Below are 25,459 nucleotides of genomic sequence, written 5' to 3'. Positions count from 1 at the left end.
GTTACCCAGTCCTCCATTCTGTTAGTTACCTAGTCCTCCATTCTGTTAGTTACCTCCATTCTGTTAGTTACCCAGTCCTCCATTCTGTTAGTTACCCAGTCCTCCATTCTGTTAGTTACCCAGTCCTCCATTCTGTTAGTTACCCAGTCCTCCATTCTGTTAGTTACCCAGTCCTCCATTCTGTTAGTTACCCAGTCCTCCATTCTGTTAGTTACCCAGTCCTCCATTCTGTTAGTTACCCAGTCCTCCATTCTGTTAGTTACCCAGTCCTCCATTCTGTTAGTTACCCAGTCCTCCATTCTGTTAGTTACCCAGTCCTCCATTCTGTTAGTTACCCAGTCCTCCATTCTGTTAGTTACCTAGTCCCATCCATTCTGTTAGTTACCTAGTCCTCCATTCTGTTCCATCTGTTAGTTACCCAGTCCTCCATTCTGTTAGTTACCCAGTCCTCCATTCTGTTAGTTACCCAGTCCTCCATTCTGTTAGTTACCCAGTCCTCCATTCTGTTAGTTACCCAGTCCTCCATTCTGTTAGTTACCCAGTCCTCCATTCTGTTAGTTACCCAGTCCTCCATTCTGTAACAACATTCTGTTAGTTACCCTGTCCTCCATTCTGTAACAACATTCTGTTAGTTACCTAGTCCTCCATTCTGTTAGTTACCTAGTCCTCCATTCTGTTAGTTACCCCTGTCCTCCATTCTGTAACAACATTCTGTTAGTTACCCTGTCCTCCATTCTGTAACAACATTCTGTGAGTTACCCAGTCCTCCATTCTGTTAGTTACCCAGTCCTCCATTCTGTAACAACATTCTGTTAGTTACCCAGTCCTCCATTCTGTTAGTTACCTAGTCCTCCATTCTGTTAGTTATCTAGTCCTCCATTCTGTTAGTTACCTAGTCCTCCATTCTGTTAGTTACCCAGTCCTCCATCCTGTTAGTTACCCATTCCTCCATTCTGTAACAACATTCTGTTAGTTACCCAGTCCTCCATCCTGTTAGTTACCCATTCCTCCATTCTGTAACAACATTCTGTTAGTTACCCTGTCCTCCATTCTGTAACTCCATTCTGTTAGTTACCTAGTCCTCCATTCTGTTAGTTACCTAGTCCTCCATTCTGTTAGTTACCTAGTCCTCCATTCTGTTAGTTACCCAGTCCTCCATCCTGTTAGTTACCCATTCCTCCATTCTGTAACAACATTCTGTTAGTTACCCAGTCCTCCATTCTGTTAGTTACCTAGTCCTCCATTCTGTTAGTTACCTAGTCCTCCATTCTGTTAGTTACCCAGTCCTCCATCCTGTTAGTTACCCATTCCTCCATTCTGTAACAACATTCTGTTAGTTACCCAGTCCTCCATTCTGTTAGTTACCTAGTCCTCCATTCTGTTAGTTACCTAGTCCTCCATTCTGTTAGTTACCCAGTCCTCCATCCTGTTAGTTACCCAGTCCTCCATTCTGTTAGTTACCCTGTCCTCCATTCTGTTAGTTACCCTGTCCTCCATTCTGTTAGTTACCCAGTCCTCCATTCTGTTAGTTACCCAGTCCTCCATTCTGTTAGTTACCCAGTCCTCCATTCTGTTAGTTACCCAGTCCTCCATTCTGTCAGTTACCCAGTCCTCCATTCTGTTAGTTACCCAGTCCTCCATTCTGTTAGTTACCCAGTCCTCCATTCTGTTAGTTACCTAGTCCTCCATTCTGTTAGTTACCCTGTCCTCCATTCTGTAACAACATTCTGTTAGTTACCTAGTCCTCCATTCTGTTAGTTACCCAGTCCTCCATCCTGTTAGTTACCCAGTCCTCCATTCTGTTAGTTACCCAGTCCTCCATTCTGTTAGTTACCCAGTCCTCCATTCTGTAACAACATTCTGTTAGTTACCCAGTCCTCCATTCTGTAACAACATTCTGTTAGTTACCCAGTCCTCCATTCTGTAACAACATTCTGTTAGTTACCCTGTCCTCCATTCTGTAACAACATTCTGTTAGTTACCCTGTCCTCCATTCTGTAACAACATTCTGTTAGTTACCCTGTCCTCCATTCTGTAACAACATTCTGTTAGTTACCCTGTCCTCCATTCTGTAACAACATTCTGTTAGTTACCCTGTCCTCCATTCTGTAACAACATTCTGTTAGTTACCCTGTCCTCCATTCTGTAACAACATTCTGTTAGTTACCCTGTCCTCCATTCTGTAACAACATTCTGTTAGTTACCCTGTCCTCCATTCTGTAACTCCATTCTGTTAGTTACCCAGTCATCCATTCTGTTATTTACCCAGTCCTCCATTCTGTTAGTTACCCAGTCCTCCATTCTGTTAGTTACCCAGTCCTCCATTCTGTTATTTACCCAGTCCTCCATTCTGTTAGTTACCCTGTCCTCCATTCTGTAACAATATTATGTTAGTTACCCAGTCCTCCATTCTGTTAGTTACCCAGTCCTCCGTTCTGTTAGTTACCCAGTCCTCCATTCTGTTAGTTACCCAGTCCTCCATTCTGTTAGTTACCTAGTCCTCCATTCTATTAGTTACCCAGTCCTCCATTCTGTTAGTTACCCTGTCCTCCATTCTGTAACAATATTATGTTAGTTACCCAGTCCTCCATTCTGTTAGTTACCTAGTCCTCCATTCTGTTAGTTACCTAGTCCTCCATTCTGTTAGTTACCCAGTCCTCCATCCTGTTAGTTACCCATTCCTCCATTCTGTAACAACATTCTGTTAGTTACCCAGTCCTCCATTCTGTTAGTTACCTAGTCCTCCATTCTGTTAGTTACCCTGTCCTCCATTCTGTTAGTTACCCTGTCCTCCATTCTGTTAGTTACCCAGTCCTCCATTCTGTTAGTTACCCAGTCCTCCATTCTGTTAGTTACCCAGTCCTCCATTCTGTTAGTTACCCAGTCCTCCATTCTGTTAGTTACCCAGTCCTCCATTCTGTTAGTTACCTAGTCCTCCATTCTGTTAGTTACCCAGTCCTCCATTCTGTTAGTTACCCAGTCCTCCATTCTGTCAGTTACCCAGTCCTCCATTCTGTTAGTTACCCAGTCCTCCATTCTGTTAGTTACCCAGTCCTCCATTCTGTTAGTTACCCAGTCCTCCATTCTGTTAGTTACCTAGTCCTCCATTCTGTTAGTTACCCTGTCCTCCATTCTGTAACAACATTCTGTTAGTTACCTAGTCCTCCATTCTGTTAGTTACCCAGTCCTCCATCCTGTTAGTTACCCAGTCCTCCATTCTGTTAGTTACCCAGTCCTCCATTCTGTTAGTTACCCAGTCCTCCATTCTGTAACAACATTATGTTAGTTACCCAGTCCTCCATTCTGTAACAACATTCTGTTAGTTACCCAGTCCTCCATTCTGTAACAACATTCTGTTAGTTACCCTGTCCTCCATTCTGTAACAACATTCTGTTAGTTACCCTGTCCTCCATTCTGTAACAACATTCTGTTAGTTACCCTGTCCTCCATTCTGTAACAACATTCTGTTAGTTACCCTGTCCTCCATTCTGTAACAACATTCTGTTAGTTACCCTGTCCTCCATTCTGTAACTCCATTCTGTTAGTTACCCAGTCCTCCATTCTGTTAGTTACCCAGTCCTCCATTCTGTTAGTTACCCAGTCCTCCATTCTGTCAGTTACCCAGTCCTCCATTCTGTCAGTTACCCAGTCCTCCATTCTGTTAGTTACCCAGTCCTCCATTCTGTTAGTTACCCAGTCCTCCATTCTGTTAGTTACCCAGTCCTCCATTCTGTTAGTTACCCAGTCCTCCATTCTGTGAGTTACCCAGTCCTCCATTCTGTTAACAACATCCTCCATTCTGTTAGTTACCCAGTCCTCCATTCTGTAACAACATTCTGTTAGTTACCCAGTCCTCCATTCTGTAACAACATTCTGTTAGTTACCTAGTCCTCCATTCTATAACAACATTCTGTTAGTTACCCAGTCCTCCATTCTGTTAGTTACCCAGTCCTCCATTCTGTTAGTTACCCAGTCCTCCATTCTGTTAGTTACCCAGTCCTCCATTCTGTTAGTTACCCATTCCTCCATTCTGTAACAACATTCTGTTAGTTACCCAGTCCTCCATTCTGTTAGTTACCTAGTCCTCCATTCTGTTAGTTACCCAGTCCTCCATTCTGTTAGTTACCTAGTCCTCCATTCTGTTAGTTACCCAGTCCTCCATTCTGTTAGTTACCCAGTCCTCCATTCTGTTAGTTACCCAGTCCTCCATTCTGTTAGTTACCCAGTCCTCCATTCTGTTAGTTACCCAGTCCTCCATTCTGTTAGTTACTCAGTCCTCCATTCTGTTAGTTACCCAGTCCTCCATTCTGTTAATTACCCAGTCCTCCATTCTGTTAGTTACCCAGTCCTCCATTCTGTTAGTTACCCAGTCCTCCATTCTGTTAGTTACCCAGTCCTCCATTCTGTAACAACATTCTGTTAGTTACCCTGTCCTCCATTCTGTAACAACATTCTGTTTGTTACCCTGTCCTCCATTCTGTAACAACATTCTGTTAGTTACCCTGTCCTCCATTCTGTAACTCCATTCTGTTAGTTACCCAGTCCTCCATTCTGTTATTTACCCAGTCCTCCATTCTGTTAGTTACCCAGTCCTCCATTATGTTAGTTACCCAGTCCTCCATTCTGTTATTTACCCAGTCCTCCATTCTGTTAGTTACCCTGTCCTCCATTCTGTAACAATATTATGTTAGTTACCCAGTCCTCCATTCTGTTAGTTACCCAGTCCTCCGTTCTGTTAGTTACCCAGTCCTCCATTCTGTTAGTTACCCAGTCCTCCATTCTGTTAGTTACCTAGTCCTCCATTCTATTAGTTACCCAGTCCTCCATTCTGTTAGTTACCCTGTCCTCCATTCTGTAACAATATTATGTTAGTTACCCAGTCCTCCATTCTGTTAGTTACCTAGTCCTCCATTCTGTTAGTTACCCAGTCCTCCATTCTGTTAGTTACCCTGTCCTCCATTCTGTAACAACATTCTGTGAGTTACCCTGTCCTCCATTCTGTAACGAACATTCTGTTAGTTACCCAGTCCTCCATTCTGTTAGTTACCCAGTCCTCCCTTCTGTTAGTTACCCAGTCCTCCGTTCTGTAACAACATCCACTGAATACCTGACAATCTCTTGTTAAGATGCAAAAGGTTGCTCTGTTGTGGTGTCAGTTAGTTAGACCTATAGCTACCAAACACCCCTTCATTATCTGATTATATCCACTGAGTCTCCCTGACAACATCCAGCCTGGTCTCATAGACTTGACGTAACATAATTCCGGGACACTCAAATGAGTGTATGTTACGTTTTGGTTATGAAGACAGAAGGTTACTTGGAGCAGCTGGTAACCTGTTGGTTAGAGCTTGAATGAACACCTGAGCTGACAAGGTAAACATCTATAGGTCTGCCCCTGAGCAAGGCAATTATAACACACTGTTTCCCTCTCTGATTCAGTGGGGTTGGGTTAAATGAGGAAGATACATTTCAGTTTTAGGCATTCAGTTGTATAAATGACCAGGTATATATCCCACTTTCCCCACTTAAGACAAAATTGAAAGGAATTTGGTTTGTTGGGGTGGAGGGGTAGGCGTATCTCATCATGGACAACTTTACCATTTTAGTTAATTAGTAACTACTAACTACTTTTCAGGTACTCTGCAACTACTTAGCATGTTAGCTAACCCTTCCACTAACCCTAACCCTAAACTTAACCCTAAGCTTAACCCCTAACCCTAACTCCTAGCCTAGCTAATGTTAATGACCTAGCTAAGATTAGCATTAGCCACCTAGCTAAGATTATCATTAGCCACCTAGCCACCTAGGAATTTTTAACATATCATACTTATTGCAAATGTGTAACTTATATTACCGAATGGCAATTCAGAACATATTATATAAATTGTAAATCGTAACATATACTAAATGGAGGGAAACAGATTTACATTGACTATGTTACATCTACACTTGAGTCCAGGTTGCAACAACAGGTGTGTGCATGTCTCTTGTTAAGATGCAGGTTGTTTCTCTATTGTGGTGTCAGTTGAACCCGCCTTCATCATCATCATCGGCTGACTGAGTCTGGCTGCCGACAGTTCAGTTGTTAGTTACCGAACCCCTCCTTCATCATCAACATCATCATCATCGACTGACTGAGGCTGGCTGCCGACAGTTCAGTTGTTAGTTACCGAACCCCTCCTTCATCATCAACATCATCATCATCGACTGACTGAGGCTGGCTGCCGACAGTTCAGCTGTTAGTTACCGAACCCCTCCTTCATCATCATCATCATCATCATCATCATCATCGCTCTGGATAAGAGCGTCTGCTAAATGACTTAAATGTAAATGTAAATCATCGACTGACTGAGTCTGGCTGCCGACAGTTCAGCTGTTAGTTACTGAACCCCTCCTTCATCATCATCATCATCATCGACTGACTGAGTCTGGCTGCCGACAGTTCAGCTGTTAGTTACTGAACCCCTCCTTCATCATCATCATCATCATCGACTGACTGAGGCTGGCTGCTGACAGTTCAGTTGTTAGTTACCGAACCCCTCCTTCATCATCAACATCATCATCATCGACTGACTGAGGCTGGCTGCCGACAGTTCAGTTGTTAGTTACCGAACCCCTCCTTCATCAACATCATCATCATCGACTGACTGAGTCTGGCTGCCGACAGTTCAGCTGTTAGTTACCGAACCCCTCCTTCATCATCATCATCATCATCGACTGACTGAGGCTGGCTGCCGACAGTTCAGCTGTTAGTTACTGAACCCCTCCTTCATCATCATCATCATCATCGACTGACTGAGTCTGGCTGCCGACAGTTCAGTTGTTAGTTACCGAACCCCTCCTTCATCATCATCATCGAACCCCTGCATTTCGTTTACTCCTTGTCAACATCCAGTGAGTCTTACATACAGTCTGAATCTGGAGAAGTGTCACAAATGACACCCTGTGGGCCTAAGAGCCCTGGTCAGATTTAGTGCACTAAATAGGGAAGAGGGTGCCATATGGTATGTACTCTGAGTGTGTTGTTGACATGCAAGAGGTCCTCGTTACGTCTCTCTGACTCCAAATTGGTCCGGCAGCATGAAGAATTGATCCTCTCCTCATCTCTTCTCAGACAGGACAGGAGGGTATCCTAAATAGCACCCTTTCCACATCGTAGTGCACTACTTTTTCATCAGGGCCCATAGTGCCCTATTGGCTCTGGTCAAAAGTTGTGCATTATATAGGGAATAGGGTGCGATCTTGGGACGAACCCCAGGGGTGAAGACAGGGAGGGGAGGGAGGGGAGAGGACAGGGAGAAATTATGAGCTTGACTGCTTTGATTTTCTCTGGCTCTTCTCATTAGTGGTGACACACCACACTGAGCGTTAGTCAGCTAGCACAGAGTCACGCTGTGAGGCGCGCCGGGACTCCAGGTAGTTCGAACCAGGGTGAGACACAAAGACAGCAAAGACTAGGGAGAGAGTAATTATCCCCCTTTGAAAATCTACCGACTGCACTACAGGAGAGCAGGTCTGTGGACGAGATGTGTTGTGGTGTTGGATTCTCTGGAAGTAGGCAAAGCACTTCCACGCATGCATGCGTATTAATCTAACAGAACATTGGCATGGGGAAGCAGAAGTGATTATCCTAGATAATCAGCCCTTTAGTCTCCTCATGGCATAGTGAAGGAACGACAGTGGATAATAATGACGGCGATAGAGAGAGAGAGAGAGAGAGAGAGAGAGAGAGAGAGAGAGAGAGAGAGAGAGAGAGAGAGAGAGAGAGAGAGAGAGGAGAGACGGAGAGGAGACGGAGAGGACAGACGGAGAGAGAGGGAGAGGGAGAGGGAGAGGGAGAGGGAGAGAGAGGAGAGGGAGAGGGAGAGAGGGAGAGGGAGAGAGGAGAGAGAGAGAGAGAGAGGGACAGAGACAGAGAGAGAGAGGAGAGGGAGAGAGAGAGAGACAGAGAGACAGAGAGGGAGACAGATTATTATCAGACAGACAGACAGAGAGAGAGACAGACAGACAGAGAGGAGAGAGAGAGAGACGAGACTCAAAGAGAGAGAGAGAGACAGAGAGAGAGACACAGATAAAGAGAGAGAGAGAGACAGAGCAGATAAAGAGAGAGAGAGACATGAGGAGACTAAAGGGCTGATTATCTAGGAGAGAGACAGACAGACAGACAGACAGACAGACAGACAGACAGACAGACAGACAGACAGACAGACAGACAGACAGACAGACAGACAGACAGACAGACAGACAGACAGACAGACAGACAGACAGACAGACAGACAGACAGACAGACAGACAGACAGACAGACAGACAGACAGACAGACAGACAGAGACTCAAGAGGCATGTGTCAAATGCTCAACACTCTCTGCTCTCTACACCTACTGTGATGGCCTGAGCCTAAACTACCCAAAAACACCACTAGACATTTGGGAACACAAAGCTTTACTATCTCATCCTGGAATATACAAGGTCAGAGGTCATCTGCCTTTGGCCTAAAGTGCAGGAACCCAGATTTCATCAAAGAAATTGGAAATACCGACAATTGTCATCCTGCAAGAAACCTGGTATAAAGGAGATGGACCCACTGATTGTCCTCTAGGTTACAGAGAGCTGGTAGTCCCATCCACCACACTACCAGTTGGGTGGTATAGAGGAGACGGACCCACTGATTGCCCTCTAGGTTACAGAGAGCTGGTAGTCCCATCCACCACACTACCAGGTGGGTGGTATAGAGGAGATGGACCCACTGATTGTCCTCTAGGTTACAGAGAGCTGGTAGTCCCATCCACCACACTACCAGGTGGGTGGTATAGAGGAGATGGACCCACTGATTGTCCTCTAGGTTACAGAGAGCTGGTAGTCCCATCCACCACACTACCAGGTGGGTGGTATAGAGGAAATGGACCCACTGGTTGCCCTCTAGGTTACAGAGAGCTGGTAGTCCCATCCACCAAACTACCAGGTGTGAAACCTGGTATAGAGGAGATGGACCCACTGGTTGCCCTCTAGGTTACAGAGAGCTGGTAGTCCCATCCACCACACTACTAGATGGGTGGTATAGAGGAGATGGACCTACTGATTGCCCTCTAGGTTACAGAGAGCTGGTAGTCCCATCCACCACACTACTAGATGGGTGGTATAGAGGAGATGGACCCACTGATTGCCCTCTAGGTTACAGAGTGCTGGTAGTCCCATCCACCACACTACCAGGTGGGTGGTATAGAGGAGATGGACCCACTGATTGTCCTCTAGGTTACAGAGAGCTGGTAGTCCCATCCACCAAACTACCAGGTGTGAAACAGGGAAGGGACTCAGGGGGTATGCTGGTATAGAACAGACCTAACCAACCCACTCTATTAAATTAGTCAAAACAGGAACATTGACACCCCTATCAGACCACAGCAAAATCACAGTCTACTTGAACTGAGCAATACTCAACCATGAGGCATCAAAGCCAAATGAACTGAGTAATATTAAGAAATTCTATAGATGGAAGGAAAACTATTAGGCAACAACAAATTAAATCCCTTTTAGACAATTTCCTGGACAAAACATTTCACTGTAATAGTGAAGGTGTAAATTTTGCTATAGTAAACCTGAACAGTGTATTTCACCTCTCAGCTTCAAATCCATAAATGTCAAGCAGACAACCTAAGAAAATTAACAACAATGGCAAATGGTTCAACTAAGAATTCAAAAACCTAAGAAAGAAATTGAGAAATCTGTCCAACCAAAAATATAGAGACCCGGAAAACCTGAGTCTACGTCTTCACTATGGTGAATCACTAAAACTATACAGAAATACACTAGGGAAAACCTGAGTCTACACCTTCACTATGGTGAATCACTAAAACTATACAGAAATACACTAGGGAAAACCTGAGTCTACACCTTCACTATGGTGAATCACTAAAACTATACAGAAATACACTAGGGAAAACCTGAGTCTACGCCTTCACTATGGTGAATCACTAAAACTATACAGAAATACACTAGGAAAACCTGAGTTATCCTTCACTATGGTGAATCACTTAAAACTATACAAAAATACACTGATCAAAACCTGAGTCAATTATTAAAAACTTCACTATGGTGAATCAAATTAAAACAATACAGAAATACACCCTCCAACGGAAAGAGGAATAGAACAAATTCAGAAACTCAGCTCAATGTAACATCATCCTCAGCTCCACTTCTGGGAAAATTGGAAAACAACACGAAGAGTTATCTATCCAAAATAGAGATGTGTGGATAAACCACTTATCCAATCTTTTGCAAATACATATACATGATCAAATACAAATCTTCGAATCAATTATTAAAAACTTTCACAACCTACTTGATTATCAAATTACATTGAATGAGTTACAGGACAAAATACAAACCCTCCAACCCCAAAAGGCCTGTGAGAGAACAAATTCCAGAGAACAAATTCCAATTGGCCATACTAAAACTCTTTAACATCATCCTCAGCTCCGGCTTCTTCCCCAATATTAGGAACCAAGGACTGATCACCCCAATCCAAGTGGAGACAAATTTTTCCTCAATAACTATCGTTGGATTTGCATCAACAGCAACCGTGGGAAAATCCTCTGCATTATCATTAACAGCAGACTCGTACATTTCCTCAGTAAAAACAATGTTAAATTTGGCTTTTTGCATTTACACAAACAACAAGTGTGAAGTTAAAAATGGCAAAAGACAAACATTTCTTTCCACAGGGCCGTGGGGTGAGACAGGGATAGAACACGAGCCCCTCCCTCTTCAACATGGGGTGAGACAGGGATAGAACACGAGCCCCTCCCTGTTCAACATGGGGAGAGACAGGGATAGAACACGAGCCCCTCCCTCTTCAACATGGGGAGAGACAGGGATAGAACACGAGCCCCTCCCTCTTCAACATGGGGTGAGACAGGGATAGAACACGAGCCCCTCCCTCTTCAACATGGGGAGAGACAGGGATATAACACGAGCCCCTCCCTCTTCAACATGGGGAGAGACAGGGATAGAACACAAGCCACTCCCTCTTCAACATGGGGAGAGACAGGGATAGAACACGAGCCCCTCCCTCTTCAACATGTATATCAACTAATTGGTGAGGGCACAAGAACAGTCTGCAGCACCCGACCTCACTCTACTAGAATCTGAAGTCAAATGTCTACTGTTTGCTGATGATCTGGGGCTTCTGTCCCCAACCAAGGAGGGCCAACAGCAGCACCTATATATTCTGCACAGATTCTGTCAGACCTGGGCCCTGACAGACCTGGGCCCTGTCAAACCTGGGCCCTGACAGACCTGGGCCCTGACAGACCTGGGCCCTGACAGACCTAGGCCCTGACAGACCGTACATTAGTCTGACAGTAAATCTCAGTCAAACAAAAATGCATTCGGAAAGTAGTAAGATCCCTTGACTTATTAAAACCTTCATCAATCTACACACAATACCCCATAATGGTGAACCAAAAACAGGTTTTTAGTATTCAGCCCCTGAACTGTGTTGAAGCACCTTTGGCAGCATTTACAGCCTTAAGTCTTCTTGGGCATAATGCTACAAGCTTGGCACACCTGTATTTGGGGAGTTTCTCCCATCCAGCTCTGTCAGGTAGGATGGGGAGCGTTGCTGCACAGCTATTTTCATGTCTCTCCAGAGATGTTTGACCGGGTTCAAGTCCGGGCTCTGGCTGGGCCACTCAAAGACATTCATAGGCGTGTCCCGAAGCCACTCCTGCAATGTCTTGGCTGTGTGCTTAGGGTCGTTGTCGTGTTGGAAGGTGAACCTTCGCCCCAGTCTGAGGTCCTGAGTGCTTCTTCCATTTACAAATGATAAGGAAATAAAGGTATTTCAGTTTTTAATTTGTAATAATTTAGCAACAATCTTTAAAAAAACTGTTTTCGCTTTGTCATCATGGGGTATTGTGTGTATATTGATGAGCAACATTATTTTTATTTCATCCATTTTAGAATAAGGCTGTAATGTAACAAAGTGTGGACAAAGTCAAGGGGTCTGAATACTTTCTGAATGCACTACATGGAGGGGTTTATGTTCCCTGATGGACATATAGTCTACATGGTTTATGTTCCATGATGGACATATAGTCTAGATGGAGGGGTTTATGTTCCATGATGGACATATAGTCTACATGGTTTATGTTCCCTGATGGATATATAGTCTACATGGTTTATGTTCCATGATGGACATATAGTCTACATGGTTTATGTTCCATGATGGACATATAGTCTACATGGTTTATGTTCTCTGATGGACATATAGTCTACATGGAGGGGTTTATGTTCCCTGATGGACATATAGTCTACATGGTTTATGTTCTCTGATGGACATATAGTCTACATGGAGGGGTTTATGTTCCCTGATGGACATATAGTCTACATGGTTTATGTTCTCTGATGGACATATAGTCTACATGGAGGGGTTTATGTTCCATGATGGATATATAGTCTACATGGTTTATGTTCCATGATGGACATATAGTCTACATGGTTTATGTTCTCTGATGGACATATAGTCTACATGGAGGGGTTTATGTTCCATGATGGACATATAGTCTACATGGTTTATGTTCCATGATGGACATATAGTCTACATGGTTTATGTTCCCTGATGGACATATAGTCTACATGGAGGGGTTTATGTTCCATGATGGACATATAGTCTACATGAAGGGGTTTATGTTCCATGATGGACATATAGTCTAGATGGAGGGGTTTTTACACACATCTAAGATAATAACAGGAGATGGATAAAATAATGTAATCGCTTATAATGATAAAAAAGGGATGTCTGCTCACTGTTTTGCTGCTGCCAAACTTGATATTTCAATAAAGCTTTGGTGATTAAGATTTATTTCAAAGCGGTCTCACGAGCCAAACCCTTTATTGATAGTCTAGACTACTTGGCGAATGCATTGGGCCGGAAAAAAAAAACAGCCTTCATTGAAAGGAGGGGAGGCTGTGCTTGGTTTGTAATCAAATTAAATGTGGATATATATTTCTCTTTTTCAATGTTTACAGGCAGAAAAAAGCTCATCTCTCTTGTTCCATGTGCATTATGGGCAATGTGCTTCAGGGCTGAATAGGCTGCTCTTCCGTTGTCAAAATCCCTGCCATAACCAACCACGTTACCACTAAAACCAGATTTTGGTTGGTCTTAAATATTCCCAAAAGCAGCATAATGAAATTGCACTTTGATGCACCTTAGATATTCCCACCCCTCCCACCTCAAATATTCCCACCCCTCCCACCTCAAATATTCCCACCCCTCCCACCTCAGATATTCCTTCTGTAGCTCAGTTGGTAGAGCCCACCCAGGGTAGTGGGTTCTCCCCCGGGACCACCCATACGTAGAATGTATGCACACATGACTGTAAGTCCCTTTGGATAAAAGCGTCTGCTAAATGGCATATATTATTATTATATTATATATTATATTCCCATCTCTCCCACCTCAAATATTCCCATCTCTCCCACCTCAAATATATTCCCACCCCTCCCACCTCAAATATTCCCATCTCTCCCACCTCAGGTATTCCCACCTCAGGTATTCCCATCCCTCCCACCTCAGGTATTCCCACCCCTCCCACCTCAGGTATTCCCACCCCTCCCACCTCAGGTATTCCCACCCCTCCCACCTCAGATATTCCCACCTCTCCCACCTCAGATATTCCCACCCCTCCCACCTCAGATATTCCCACCTCTCCCACCTCAGATATTCCCAACTCTCCCACCTCAGATATTCCCAACTCTCCCACCTCAGATATTCCCACCCCTCCCACCTCAGATATTCCCACCTCAGATATTCCCACCTCTCCCACCTCAGATATTCCCACCTCAGATATTCCCACCTCTCCCACCTCAGATATTCCCACCCCTCCCACCTCAGATATTCCCACCCCTCCCACCTCAGATATTCCCATCTCTCCCACCTCAGATATTCTCACCTCAGATATTCCCACCTCATATATTCCCACCTCTCCCACCTCAGATATTCCCACCCCTCCCACCTCAGATATTCCCACCCCTGCCACCTCAGATATTCCCATCTCTCCCACCTCAGATATTCCCACCTCTCCCACCTCAGATATTCCCACCTCTCCCACCTCAGATATTCCCACCCCTCCCACCTCAGATATTCCCACCCCTCCCACCTCAGATATTCCCATCTCTCCCACCTCAGATATTCCCACCTCAGATATTCTCACCTCAGATATTCCCACCTCATATATTCCCACCTCAGGTATTCCCACCTCAGATATTCCCACCTCTCCCACCTCAGATATTCCCACCTCAGATATTCCCACATCTCCCACCTCAGATATTCCCAAATCTCTCACCTCAGATATTCCCACCTCAGATATTCCCATCTCTCCCACCTCAGATATTCCCACCTCAGATATTCCCATCTCTCCCACCTCAGATATTCCCACCTCAGGTATTCCCACCTCAGGTATTCCCAACTCAGATATTCCCACCTCAGATATTCCCACCTCTCCCACCTCAGATATTCCCACCTCAGATATTCCCACATCTCCCACCTCAGATATTCCCACCTCTCCCACCTCAGATATTCCCACCTCAGATATTCCCACATCTCCCACCTCAGATATTCCCAAATCTCTCACCTCAGATATTCCCAAATCTCTCACCTCAGATATTCCCATCTCTCCCACCTCAGATATTCCCACCTCAGGTATTCCCACCTCAGGTATTCCCACCTCAGGTATTCCCACCTCAGATATTCCCACCTCAGATATTCCCACCTCAGATATTCCCACCTCAGTTTCCTCATATGAAACAGGTCATTTTACCAATCCAGATATTCCCATCTCTCCCACCTCAGATATTCCCACCTCAGATATTCCCACCTCAGATATTCCCACCTCAGATATTCCCACCTCAGTTTCCTCATATGAAACAGGTCATTTACCAATCCAGATATTCCCATCTCTCCCACCTCAGATATTCCCACCTCAGATATTCCCACCTCAGATATTCCCACCTCAGTTTCCTCATATAAAACAGGTCATTTACCAATCCTGGCACTCGGGTTTGAAAATAGAAGAGTGCCAGCTCTGACAGGTCAAAAATGCAAACTTGACAATTGTTCTGGTTTATAACGGCAACCGTAAAATAGAGGCTGAGGCCGTTATACAATGACTGACAGCCCTCGATCCGGACACATTAAACCTATCCATCAACACAAAGTTGCCTGACGAAAACAGAAAAAACCTGGCTAGTAAATTCAATTGAAATTGCAGGCAGGCAGAGGAGAACCACCGAAGAGAAGAAATATAGACGGCCATTAGCTGACTAGGGCTGAAGGAAAGAGAAGGGAGCGTTGGATTTAGTTTCACGCTCAGTCCCATAAATTCATATCAGACTGCAGGAAGTTGAGAGTAGAGGGTGATATGGGAGAGGTTACAGTATGCGTGTGCGTGTGTGTGTGTGTGTGTGTGTGTGTGTGTGTGTGTGTGTGTGTGTGTGTGTGTGTGTGTGTGTGTGTGTGTGTGTGTGTGTGTGTGTGTGTGTGTGTGTGTGTGTGTGTGTGTGTGTGTGTGTGTGTGCGTCTGGGTGTGTGTGTGTGTGTGTGTGTGTGTGTGTGTGTGTGTGGGTGTCGGTGTGTGTGGGTGTAGGTGTGTGTGAGTGTAGGTGTGTGTGTGTGTGTGTGGGTGTGTGTGATATGGTTGAGGTTACAGTTAAACCGCTCTACACTGACTACCTTTGTACTGTTTTAGGGTGGAATGGGTATGTCTCCTTTAGGGTGGAATGGGTCTGTCTCCTTTAAGGTGGAATGTGTCTGTCTCCTTTAAGGTGGAATGGGTCTGTCTCATTTAAGGTGGAATGGGTATGTCTCCTTTAGGGTGGAATGGGTCTGTCTCCTTTAAGGTGGAATGGGTATGTCTCCTTTAGGGTGGAATGGGTCTGTCTCCTTTAAGGTGGAATGGGTATGTCTCCTTTAGGGTGGAATGGGTCTGTCTCCTTTAGGGTGGAATGGGTCTGTCTCCTTTAAGGTGGAATGGGTCTGTCTCCTTTAGGGTGGAATGGGTCTGTCTCCTTTAGGGTGGAATGGGTATGTCTCCTTTAAGGTGGAATGGGTCTGTCTCCTTTAGGGTGGAATGGGTATGTCTCCTTTAAGGTGGAATGGGTATGTCTCCTTTAAGGTGGAATGGGTCTGTCTCCTTTAAAGTTGAATGGGTCTGTCTCCTTTAGGTGGAATGGGTCTGTCTCCTTTAAGGTGGAATGGGTATGTCTCCTTTAGGGTGGAATGGGTCTCTCTCCTTCAAGGTGGAATGGGTATGTCTCCTTTAAGGTGGAATGGGTCTGTCTCCTTTAAGGTGGAATGGGTATGTCTCCTTTAAGGTGGAATGGGTATGTCTCCTTCAAGGTGGAATGGGTCTGTCTCCTTTAAGGTGGAATGGGTATCTCTCCTTTAAGGTGGAATGGGTATGTCTCCTTTAAGGTGGAATGGGTCTGATCCCTTTAAGGTGGAATGGGTATCTCTCCTTTAGGGTGGAATGGGTCTGTCTCCTTTAAGGTGGAATGGGTATCTCTCCTTTAGGGTGGAATGGGTCTGATCCCTTTAAGGTGGAATGGGTCTGATCCCTTTAAGGTAGAATGGGTCTGATCCCTTTAGGGTGGAATGGGTCTGATACCATTAAGGTGGAATGTGTCTGATTCCATTAATGTGGAATGTGTCTGATTCCTTTAAGGTGGAATGGGTCTGTCTCCTTTAAGGTGGGATGGGTTTGTCTCCTTTAAGGTGGAATGGGTCTGTCTCCTTTAAGGTGGAATGGGTCTGTCTTCTTTAAGGTGGATTGGGTCTCTCTCCTTTAAGGTGGGATGGGTCTGTCTCCTTTAAGGTGGGATGGGTTTGTCTGCTCCACTGGGACAATAGCAGGACTTTATAGAGAACACATTCCAGTCCACTTCTGAATCATTTCATTGTTGTGTTTTTTTGTGTGTTTATTCATGGTCATGCAGAGGCTTCTGGGAATGTTGGGGCTATTAGTTATTTTATAGTAGTTTCGTTTTACAATCCACCACAAAGCACTGGAAGAACGTAATTGAAAAGGTTTGGAGAGTGACTGAGGTCTACAGTACATACGTTTTATGGTGAGTTCTCCATAGTTGGAAACTCCAACCCCGTTGTCAGAGTGGACTATGCATCGGTAGCGTCCTGAGTCTCCCTTAGTGGTGTTTTCCACGTCGAAGGTCCCGATGAAGCGTCTGTTGTTCCACGGCTTAGTGGACTTCATAGGGGCCTCGCGTCCACCAATACCCTGTTAGAACACAGTCAGGGGTTAGAGGTCAAAACAGGGGAAGGGGTTAGGCAAAAAAAAAAAAACAGCTTTAATGAATTCGCTTGATCTTGAGCGTGTCAGTGTGTGTTGGGACAAAAGTGTGTTTGTTTTGTACTCACATGAGTGTGTGTCATCAACCCCCCCCCCCCCCAAGCTGTCACCCCTACACAGCACCACCGTAGACAGATGGGGGACATTTGTTCATTACAAATATTTCTTCATTAGCATCATCAGGGGACTTGAGGTAATGTTTGTGTTGCTGCTCCTCTGCTAACGAGGAGCTGTTTGTTAAAGTAATGGAATATCTGGCGACGAGATGTCTACCACCCCTGCTGCCACACACACACACACACACACACACACACACACACACACACACACACACACACACACACACACACACACACACACACACACACACACACACACACACACACACACACACACACACACTGTCCCTCTGCGTTCTGTTGACAGTACAGTGGATTGTTAGGTTTAGGGGTCAGGGGTCAGGATAAGGTGTTGTTGTTACCTGTAACCAGAGGTTGAAGTTGTCTCCCTGTCATCTATTAACAGTACAGTGGATTGTTAGGTTTAGGGGTCAGGGGTCAGGATAAGGTATTGTTGTTACCTGTCACCAGAGGTTAAAGTTGTCTCCCTGTCGTCTATTAACAGTACAGTGGATTGTTAGGTTTAGGGGTCAGGGGTCAGGATAAGGTATTATTGTTACCTGTAACCAGAGGTTGAAGTTGTCTCCCTATCGTCTATTAACAGTACAGTGGATTGTTAGGTTTAGGGGTCAGGGGTCAGGATAAGGTGTTGTTGTTACCTGTAACCAGAGGTTGAAGTTGTCTCCCTGTCGTCTATTAACAGTACAGTGGATTGTTAGGTTTAGGGGTCAGGGGTCAGGATAAGATATTGTTGTTACCTGTAACCAGAGGTTGAAGTTGTCTCCCTGTCGTCTATTAACAGTACAGTGGATTGTTAGGTTAAGGGGTCAGGGGTCAGGATAAGGTGTTGTTGTTACCTGTAACCAGAGGTTGAAGTTGTCTCCCTGTCGTCTATTAACAGTACAGTGGATTGTTAGGTTTAGTGGTCAGGGTTCAGGGGTCAGGATAAGGTGTTGTTGTTACCTGTAACCAGAGGTTGAAGTTGTCTCCCTGTCGTCTATTAACAGTACAGTGGATTGTTAGGTTTAGGGGTCAGGGGTCAGGATAAGGTGTTGTTGTTATCTGTAACCAGAGGTTGAAGTTGTCTCTCTGTCGTCCGTTGACAGTACAGTGGATTGTTAGGTTTAGGGGTCAGGGGTCAGGATAAGGTATTGTTGTTACCTGTAACCAGAGGTTGAAGTTGTCTCTCTGTCGTCCGTTGACAGTACAGTGGAAGGCGGCCGTCTGTCCAGCGTTCACCTCTACACCCTTTATGGTCAGGAAGTGAGGGGTGTTCACTATAAACACACAAACAAACACATATATATATATATACATATATGAATATACAGTAATATATATATACACAGTTGAAGTCGGAATGTTTACATACACCTTGGCCAAATACATTTGAACAGTGGTTCTGTAGCTCAGTTGGTAGAGCATGGTGCAATAGTGGGTTCCTGAATGTATGCATTTAATCCTTTGGATAAAAGCGTCTGCTAAATGGCTTATTATTATTATTATTATTAACTCAGTTTCACAATTCCTGACATTTAATCCTCTGTTTTTAGGTCAGTTAGGATCAACACTTTATTTTAAGAATGTGAAATGTCAGAATAATAGTAGAGAGAATGATTTATTTCATCTTCTTTCATCACATTCCAGTATTTGGTAGCATTGCCTTTAAATTGTTTAACTTGGGTCAAACGTTTCAAGGTAGCCTTCCACAAGCTTCCCACAATAAGTTGGGTGAATATTGGCCCATTCCTCCTGACAGAACAGGTGTAACTGAGTCAGGTTTGTAGGCCTCCTTGCTCGCACACGCTTTTTCAGTTCTGCCCACAAATGTTCTATGGGATTAATGTCAGGGCTTTGTGATGGCCACTCCAATACCTTGACTTTGTTGTCCTTAAGCCATTTTGCCACAACTCTGGAAGTTTGCTCGGGGTCATTGCCCCTATGGAAGCCCCATTTGTGACCAAGCTTTAACTTCCTGACTGATGTCTTGGGATGTTGCTTCAATAAATCCACATACTTTTCCACCCTCATGATGCCATCTATTTTGTGAAGTGCACCAGTCCCTCTTGCAGCAAAGCACCCCCACAACATGATACAGCCACCCCCGTGCTTCACGGTTGGGATGGTGTTCTTCAGGCTTGCGAGGCCCCCCCTTTTTCCTCCAAGCATAATGATGATCATTATGGCCAAACAATTCTATGTTTGTTTCCTCAGACCAGAGGACATTTCTACAAAAAGTACGATCTTTGTCCCCATGTGCAGTTGCAAACGGTAATCTGGCTTTTTTATGGAGGTTTTGGAGCAGTGGCTTCTTCCTTGCTGAGCGGGCTTTCAGTCTCTCGATGTGCAAAACTGATAGAGACATACCCCAAGCGACTTACAGCTGTAATTGCAGCAAAAGGTGGCGCTACAAAGTATTAACTTAAGGGGGCTGAATAATTTTGCACGCCCAATTTTTCCGTTTTTGATTTGTTAAAAAAGTTTGAAATATCCAATAAATGTCGTGCCACTTCATGATTGTGTCCCACTTGCTGTTGATTCTTCACAAAAAAAATACAGTTTTATATCTTTATGTTTGAAGCCTGAAATGTGGCAAAAGGTCGCAAAGTTCAAGGGGGCCGAATACTTTCGTAAGGCACTGTATATGAATATACAGTAATAGATACTAAACCTCTACGTCCTTTAAAGTCAGGACTAAAGGGGGTTCACTACAACAAACACAAACACAGAAACTCCCTTGATAGAGATGAAAATAAATCATTAAAGTACTTTGGATGCTTACGATTTTGGGCAAATTCTATAATTTTATACTAATACAATTGCTCAGATAAATATATTTTGTTTAACGAAATGATTAACACGTCAGTTTCCAATACCTTTCATTACATCACCTTGAGAGGATAATGAGCCTTTTTCTCAAATGTTTTATGAGATTGGAGAACACCTTGGGACATTTCCTCCATACAGAATCTTTCCAGATCATTGATATCCTTTTGTCTGCTCTTGTGGACCTCTTCAATTCAAAACACAGTTTGTCAATGGGGTTCAAGTCCAGAGACTGATGATGTAAAATGTAGATTGTTTGACCAAAGCATCGGTTCCATTCCAAGTCCCAATGCCGTTAAGCTAGTAGGTTCTATCAGCAAAAATATTATTCTGAGCTACTGTAATAATTAATAATAACTACAATAATATAATAACTACTACTGTAATAATTAATAATAACTACAATAATATAATAACTACTACTGTAATAATTAATAATAACTATAATAATATAATAACTACTACTGTAATAATTAATAATAACTACAATAATATAATAACTACTACTGTAATAATTAATAATAACTACAATAATATAACAACTACTACTGTAATAATTAATAATAACTACAATAATATAATAACTACTACTGTAATAATTAATAATAACTACAATAATATAATAACTACTACTGTAATAATTAATAATAACTACAATAATATAATAACTACTACTGTAATAATTAATAATAACTACAATAATATAATAACTGTAATAATCATTTCTAAACCCTTATTCAGACAGCCCTTTCCCCACATTTTGTTACAAGCCTTATTTTAAAATGGATTAAATAAAACATTTTTCCCTCATCAATCTACACACAATACCGGATACTGAAATATCAAATCTACATAAGTATTCAGATCCTTTATTCAGTACTTTGTTGAAGCTCCTTTGGCAGCGATTACAGCCTTGAGTATTCTTGGGTTTGACGTTACAAGCTTGCCACACGTGTATTTGGGGAGTTTCTCACATTCTTCTCTGCAGATCCTCTCAAGCTCTGTCAGGTTGGATGGAGAGTGTTGTTGCACAGCTATTTTCAGGTCTCTCCAGAGATGTTCGATCGGGTTCAAGTACCAGCTCTGGCTGGCCCACTCAAGGACATTCAGAGACTTGTCCCAAAGCCACTAGTGCATTGTCTTTGCTGTGTGCTTAGGGTCGTTGTCCTGTTGGAAGTTGAACCTTCGCCCCTGTCTGAGGACCTGAGAGCTTTGGAGCAGGTTTTCATCAAGGATCTCTGTACTTTGCTCCATTCATCTTTCCCTCGATACTGACTAGTCTCCCAGTCCCTTCCGCTGATAAACATCCCCACAGCATGATGCTGCCACCACCATGCTTCACCGTAGGGCTGCTGCCACCACTATGCTTCACCGTAGGGATGCTGCCACCACCATGCTTCACCGTAGGGATGGTGTCAGGTTTTCTTCCAGACGTGACGCTTGGCATTCAGGCCAAAGAGTTCAATATTGGTTTCATCAGACCAGAGAATCTTGTTTTCATGGTCTGAGAGTCCTTTAGGTACCTTTTGGCAAACTCCAAGCAGGCTGTCATGTTCCTTTTGCTGAGGATTGACCTCCGTCTGGCCACTCTACCATAAAGGCCTGATTGGTGGAGTGCTGCAGAAATGGTTGTCCTTCTGGAAGTTTCTCATCATCTCAACAGAAGCACTCTTGAGCTCTGTCAGTGTGACCATTGGGTTCTTGGTCACCTCCCTGACCAAGGCCCTTCTCCCCTGATTGCTCAGTTTGGCTGGGTAGCCAGCTCTAGGAAGAATATTGGTTCCAAACTTCTTCCATTTAAGAATGATGGAGGCCACTGTGTTCTTGGGTACCTTCAATGCTGCAGAAATGTTTTTGTTTCCCTCCCTTCCCCAGATCTGTGCCTCGACACAATCCTGTCTCGGTGCTCTACGGACAATTATTTCGACCTCATGGCTTGGTTTTTGCTGACATGCACTGTGGTACATTATGTGGTGCCTTTCCAAATCATGTCCAATCAAATGCATTTACCACAGATGGCCTCCAATCAAGTTGTAGAAACATCTCAAAGATTATAAATGTTTTTGCTTCGTCATTGTGGGATATTGTGTGTAGATTGATAATGGAAAGAATTGAAAAGATTTGATCAATTTTAGAATAAGGCTGTACGTTACGAAAATGTGGTCTGAATACTTTCTGAATGCACTGTATATGTTAGGATCAATGTTAGAGGCTTGAAACAGTGTTGATTGATTAAGGTATACCCTTCATAGACTTAATGTGAGTACAGTACTCTTCGGTTTCTCAGTGGGAACACCCAGGCCGTCTAAATCATTGATTTTCATTGTTTTGTTGACGACAACCTTTAAGTAATAGAGTCTTACGTTCTCTGGATACTATATATGTCATGCTGGGTTCATAGGAGTATGATCTCCATAAAGGCCTACATAGGACTAACAACCGACTAACAACAAACACACTAACAACAAACTAAACAACAGACAACAGACTAACAACAAACTAAACAACAGACTAACAACAGACTAAACAACAGACTAACAACAGACTAACAACAAACAACAGACTAACAACAAACTAACAACAAACAACAGACTAACAACAAACTAAACAACAGACCAACAACAGACTAACAACAGACTAACAGCAGACTAACAACAAACTAAACAACAGACTAAACAACAGACTAACAACAAACTAAACAACAGACTAACAACAGACTAACAGCAGACTAACAACAAACTAAACAACAGACTAAACAACAGACTAACAACAAACTAAACAACAGACTAACAACAGACTAACAGCATACTAACAACAGACTAACAACAGACTAACAACAGACTAACAACAGACTAACAACAAACTAAACAACAGACTAACAACAAACAACAGACTAACAACAAACTAAACAACAGACTAACAACAGACTAACAACAGACTAAACAACAGACTAAACAACAGACTAACAACAAACTAAACAACAGACTAACAACAGACTAACAACAAACTAAACAACAGACTAACAACAAACAACAGACTAACAACAAACTAAACAACAGACTAACAACAGACTAACAACAAACTAAACAACAGACTAACAACAGACTAACAACAGACTAACAACAGACTAACAACGGACTAACAACAGACTAACAACAGACTAACAACAGACTAACAACAGACTAACAACAGACTAACAACAAACAACAGACTAACAACAAACTAAACAACAGACTAACAACAGACTAAACAACAGACTAACAACAGACTAACAACAAACTAAACAACAGACTAACAACAGACTAAAAAACAGACTAACAACAGACTAAACAACAGACTAAACAACAGACTAACAACAAACTAAACAACAGACTAACAACAGACTAACAACGGACTAACAACAGACTAACAACAGACTAACAACAGACTAACAACAGACTAACAACAGACTAACAACAGACTAACAACAAACAACAGACTAACAACAAACTAAACAACAGACTAACAACAGACTAAACAACAGACTAACAACAGACTAACAACAAACTAAACAACAGACTAACAACAGACTAAACAACAGACTAACAACAGACTAACAACAGACTAACAACAGACTAACAACAGACTAAACAACAGACTAAACAACAGACTAAACAACAGACTAACAACAGACTAACAACAGACTAACAGCAGACTAAACAACAGACTAAACAACGGACTAACAACAGACTAACAACAGACCAAACAACAGACTAAACAGCAGACTAAACAACAGACTAAACAACAGACTAACAACAGACTAACAGCAGACTAAACAACAGACTAAACAACAGACTAACAACAGACTAACAACAGACTAACAACAGACTAACAACAGACTAACAACAGACTACAGACTAACAACAAACTAAACAACAGACTAACAACAGACTAACAACAAACAACAGACTAACAACAAACTAAACAACAGACTAACACCAGACTAACAACAAACAACAGACTAAACAACAGACTAAACAACAGACTAACAACAGACCAACAACAGACTAACAACAGACTAACAACAGACCAACAACAGACCATCACCAGACTAACCACAGGCTAACAACAGACTAACTACAGGCTAACAACAGACTAAACAACAGACTAACAACAGACTAAACAACAGACTAAACAACAGACTAAACAACAGACTAACAACAGACTAACAACAGACTAAACCACAGACTAACTACAGCCTTTTTCTGAATTAGGTTCAGAGTCGACAACATTACTTTCTGCTACTGAACCTGGCTTTATAATAAGAGATGAATGATCCAATCCAAGTAAATCACGAGACCATTTTCACGTGAAGTATTATTATCACTGTAGCCCCATTCTGTAATGAGGAAAAACCAGGCCATTTCAACATCCGACCTTGATTAGTTAGATAGAATGGCACCCAACTCTCCAAAGACCCTCACGAAGCTAATTGTATATCATTTCCCTTTTCATCTTTCATCAAATGTTTTTCTACTAGTATATCATTGTCACGCCCTGACCTTAGATATCTTTGTTTTTCTTTATTATTTTGGTTAGGTCAGGGTGTGACAAGGGTGGTATGTTTTTATCCTGTCTAAGGTTTTTTGTATGTTTATGGGGTTGGCACTGGTCTCCTTGTTTTGTATGTCTATGGTTGCCTAGATTGGTTCTCAATCAGAGGCAGCTGTGTATCGTTGTCTCTGATTGGGAACCATATTTAGGCAGCCATAGTCCTTGAGTATTTTGTGGGTTATTGTCTATGTGTTAGTTGCCTGTGTATGCACTTATCATATATATATATATATATATATATAAACATCACGTTTGTTTAAGTATTCTTCGTTAATAAATAGAAGATGTATTCAACTCACGCTGCGCCTTGGTCTCATCCATACAACGAACGTGACAATCGTTCTATATGATATATTTTATTAGAAGACATAAGCTGTGTTTGAATACCCATACTAACATACTGTATACTATATAGTTAATGAGTATATACTATATACTATTAGTTCATTTTAGTATACTGTAAACTAACGGTATTCTTTCAGTCGAGCCTAGTAGCGCTTCAGCCTGTCTACCGGAATTTGATGCTGTTGCTATGCAACCTATTGTTAGCTTGTTA

General features: G+C 43.0%; 1 protein-coding gene across 1 annotated transcript in view; it reads right to left on the bottom strand.

Annotated features, from left to right (window-relative positions):
- The window catches only part of LOC124009457 (receptor-type tyrosine-protein phosphatase mu-like), a 234,387-nt gene that overhangs the window by 182,677 nt on the left and 26,251 nt on the right, over positions 1–25,459 (bottom strand). Inside the window, exons 2-3 of the mRNA XM_046321268.1 lie at positions 18,646–18,761; positions 17,119–17,293 (exon numbers count right to left, since the gene is read on the bottom strand). Coding sequence (XP_046177224.1) covers positions 17,119–17,293; positions 18,646–18,761 — 291 coding nt within the window. The remainder of the gene's footprint in view (positions 1–17,118; positions 17,294–18,645; positions 18,762–25,459) is intronic.

The sequence above is a fragment of the Oncorhynchus gorbuscha genome, linkage group LG22, assembly GCF_021184085.1.
Source record: "Oncorhynchus gorbuscha isolate QuinsamMale2020 ecotype Even-year linkage group LG22, OgorEven_v1.0, whole genome shotgun sequence".
Taxonomy (NCBI): domain Eukaryota; kingdom Metazoa; phylum Chordata; class Actinopteri; order Salmoniformes; family Salmonidae; genus Oncorhynchus; species Oncorhynchus gorbuscha.
The sequence above is the reverse complement of the archived record's forward strand: the minus strand, read 5'-3'. Positions and strand labels throughout refer to the sequence as shown.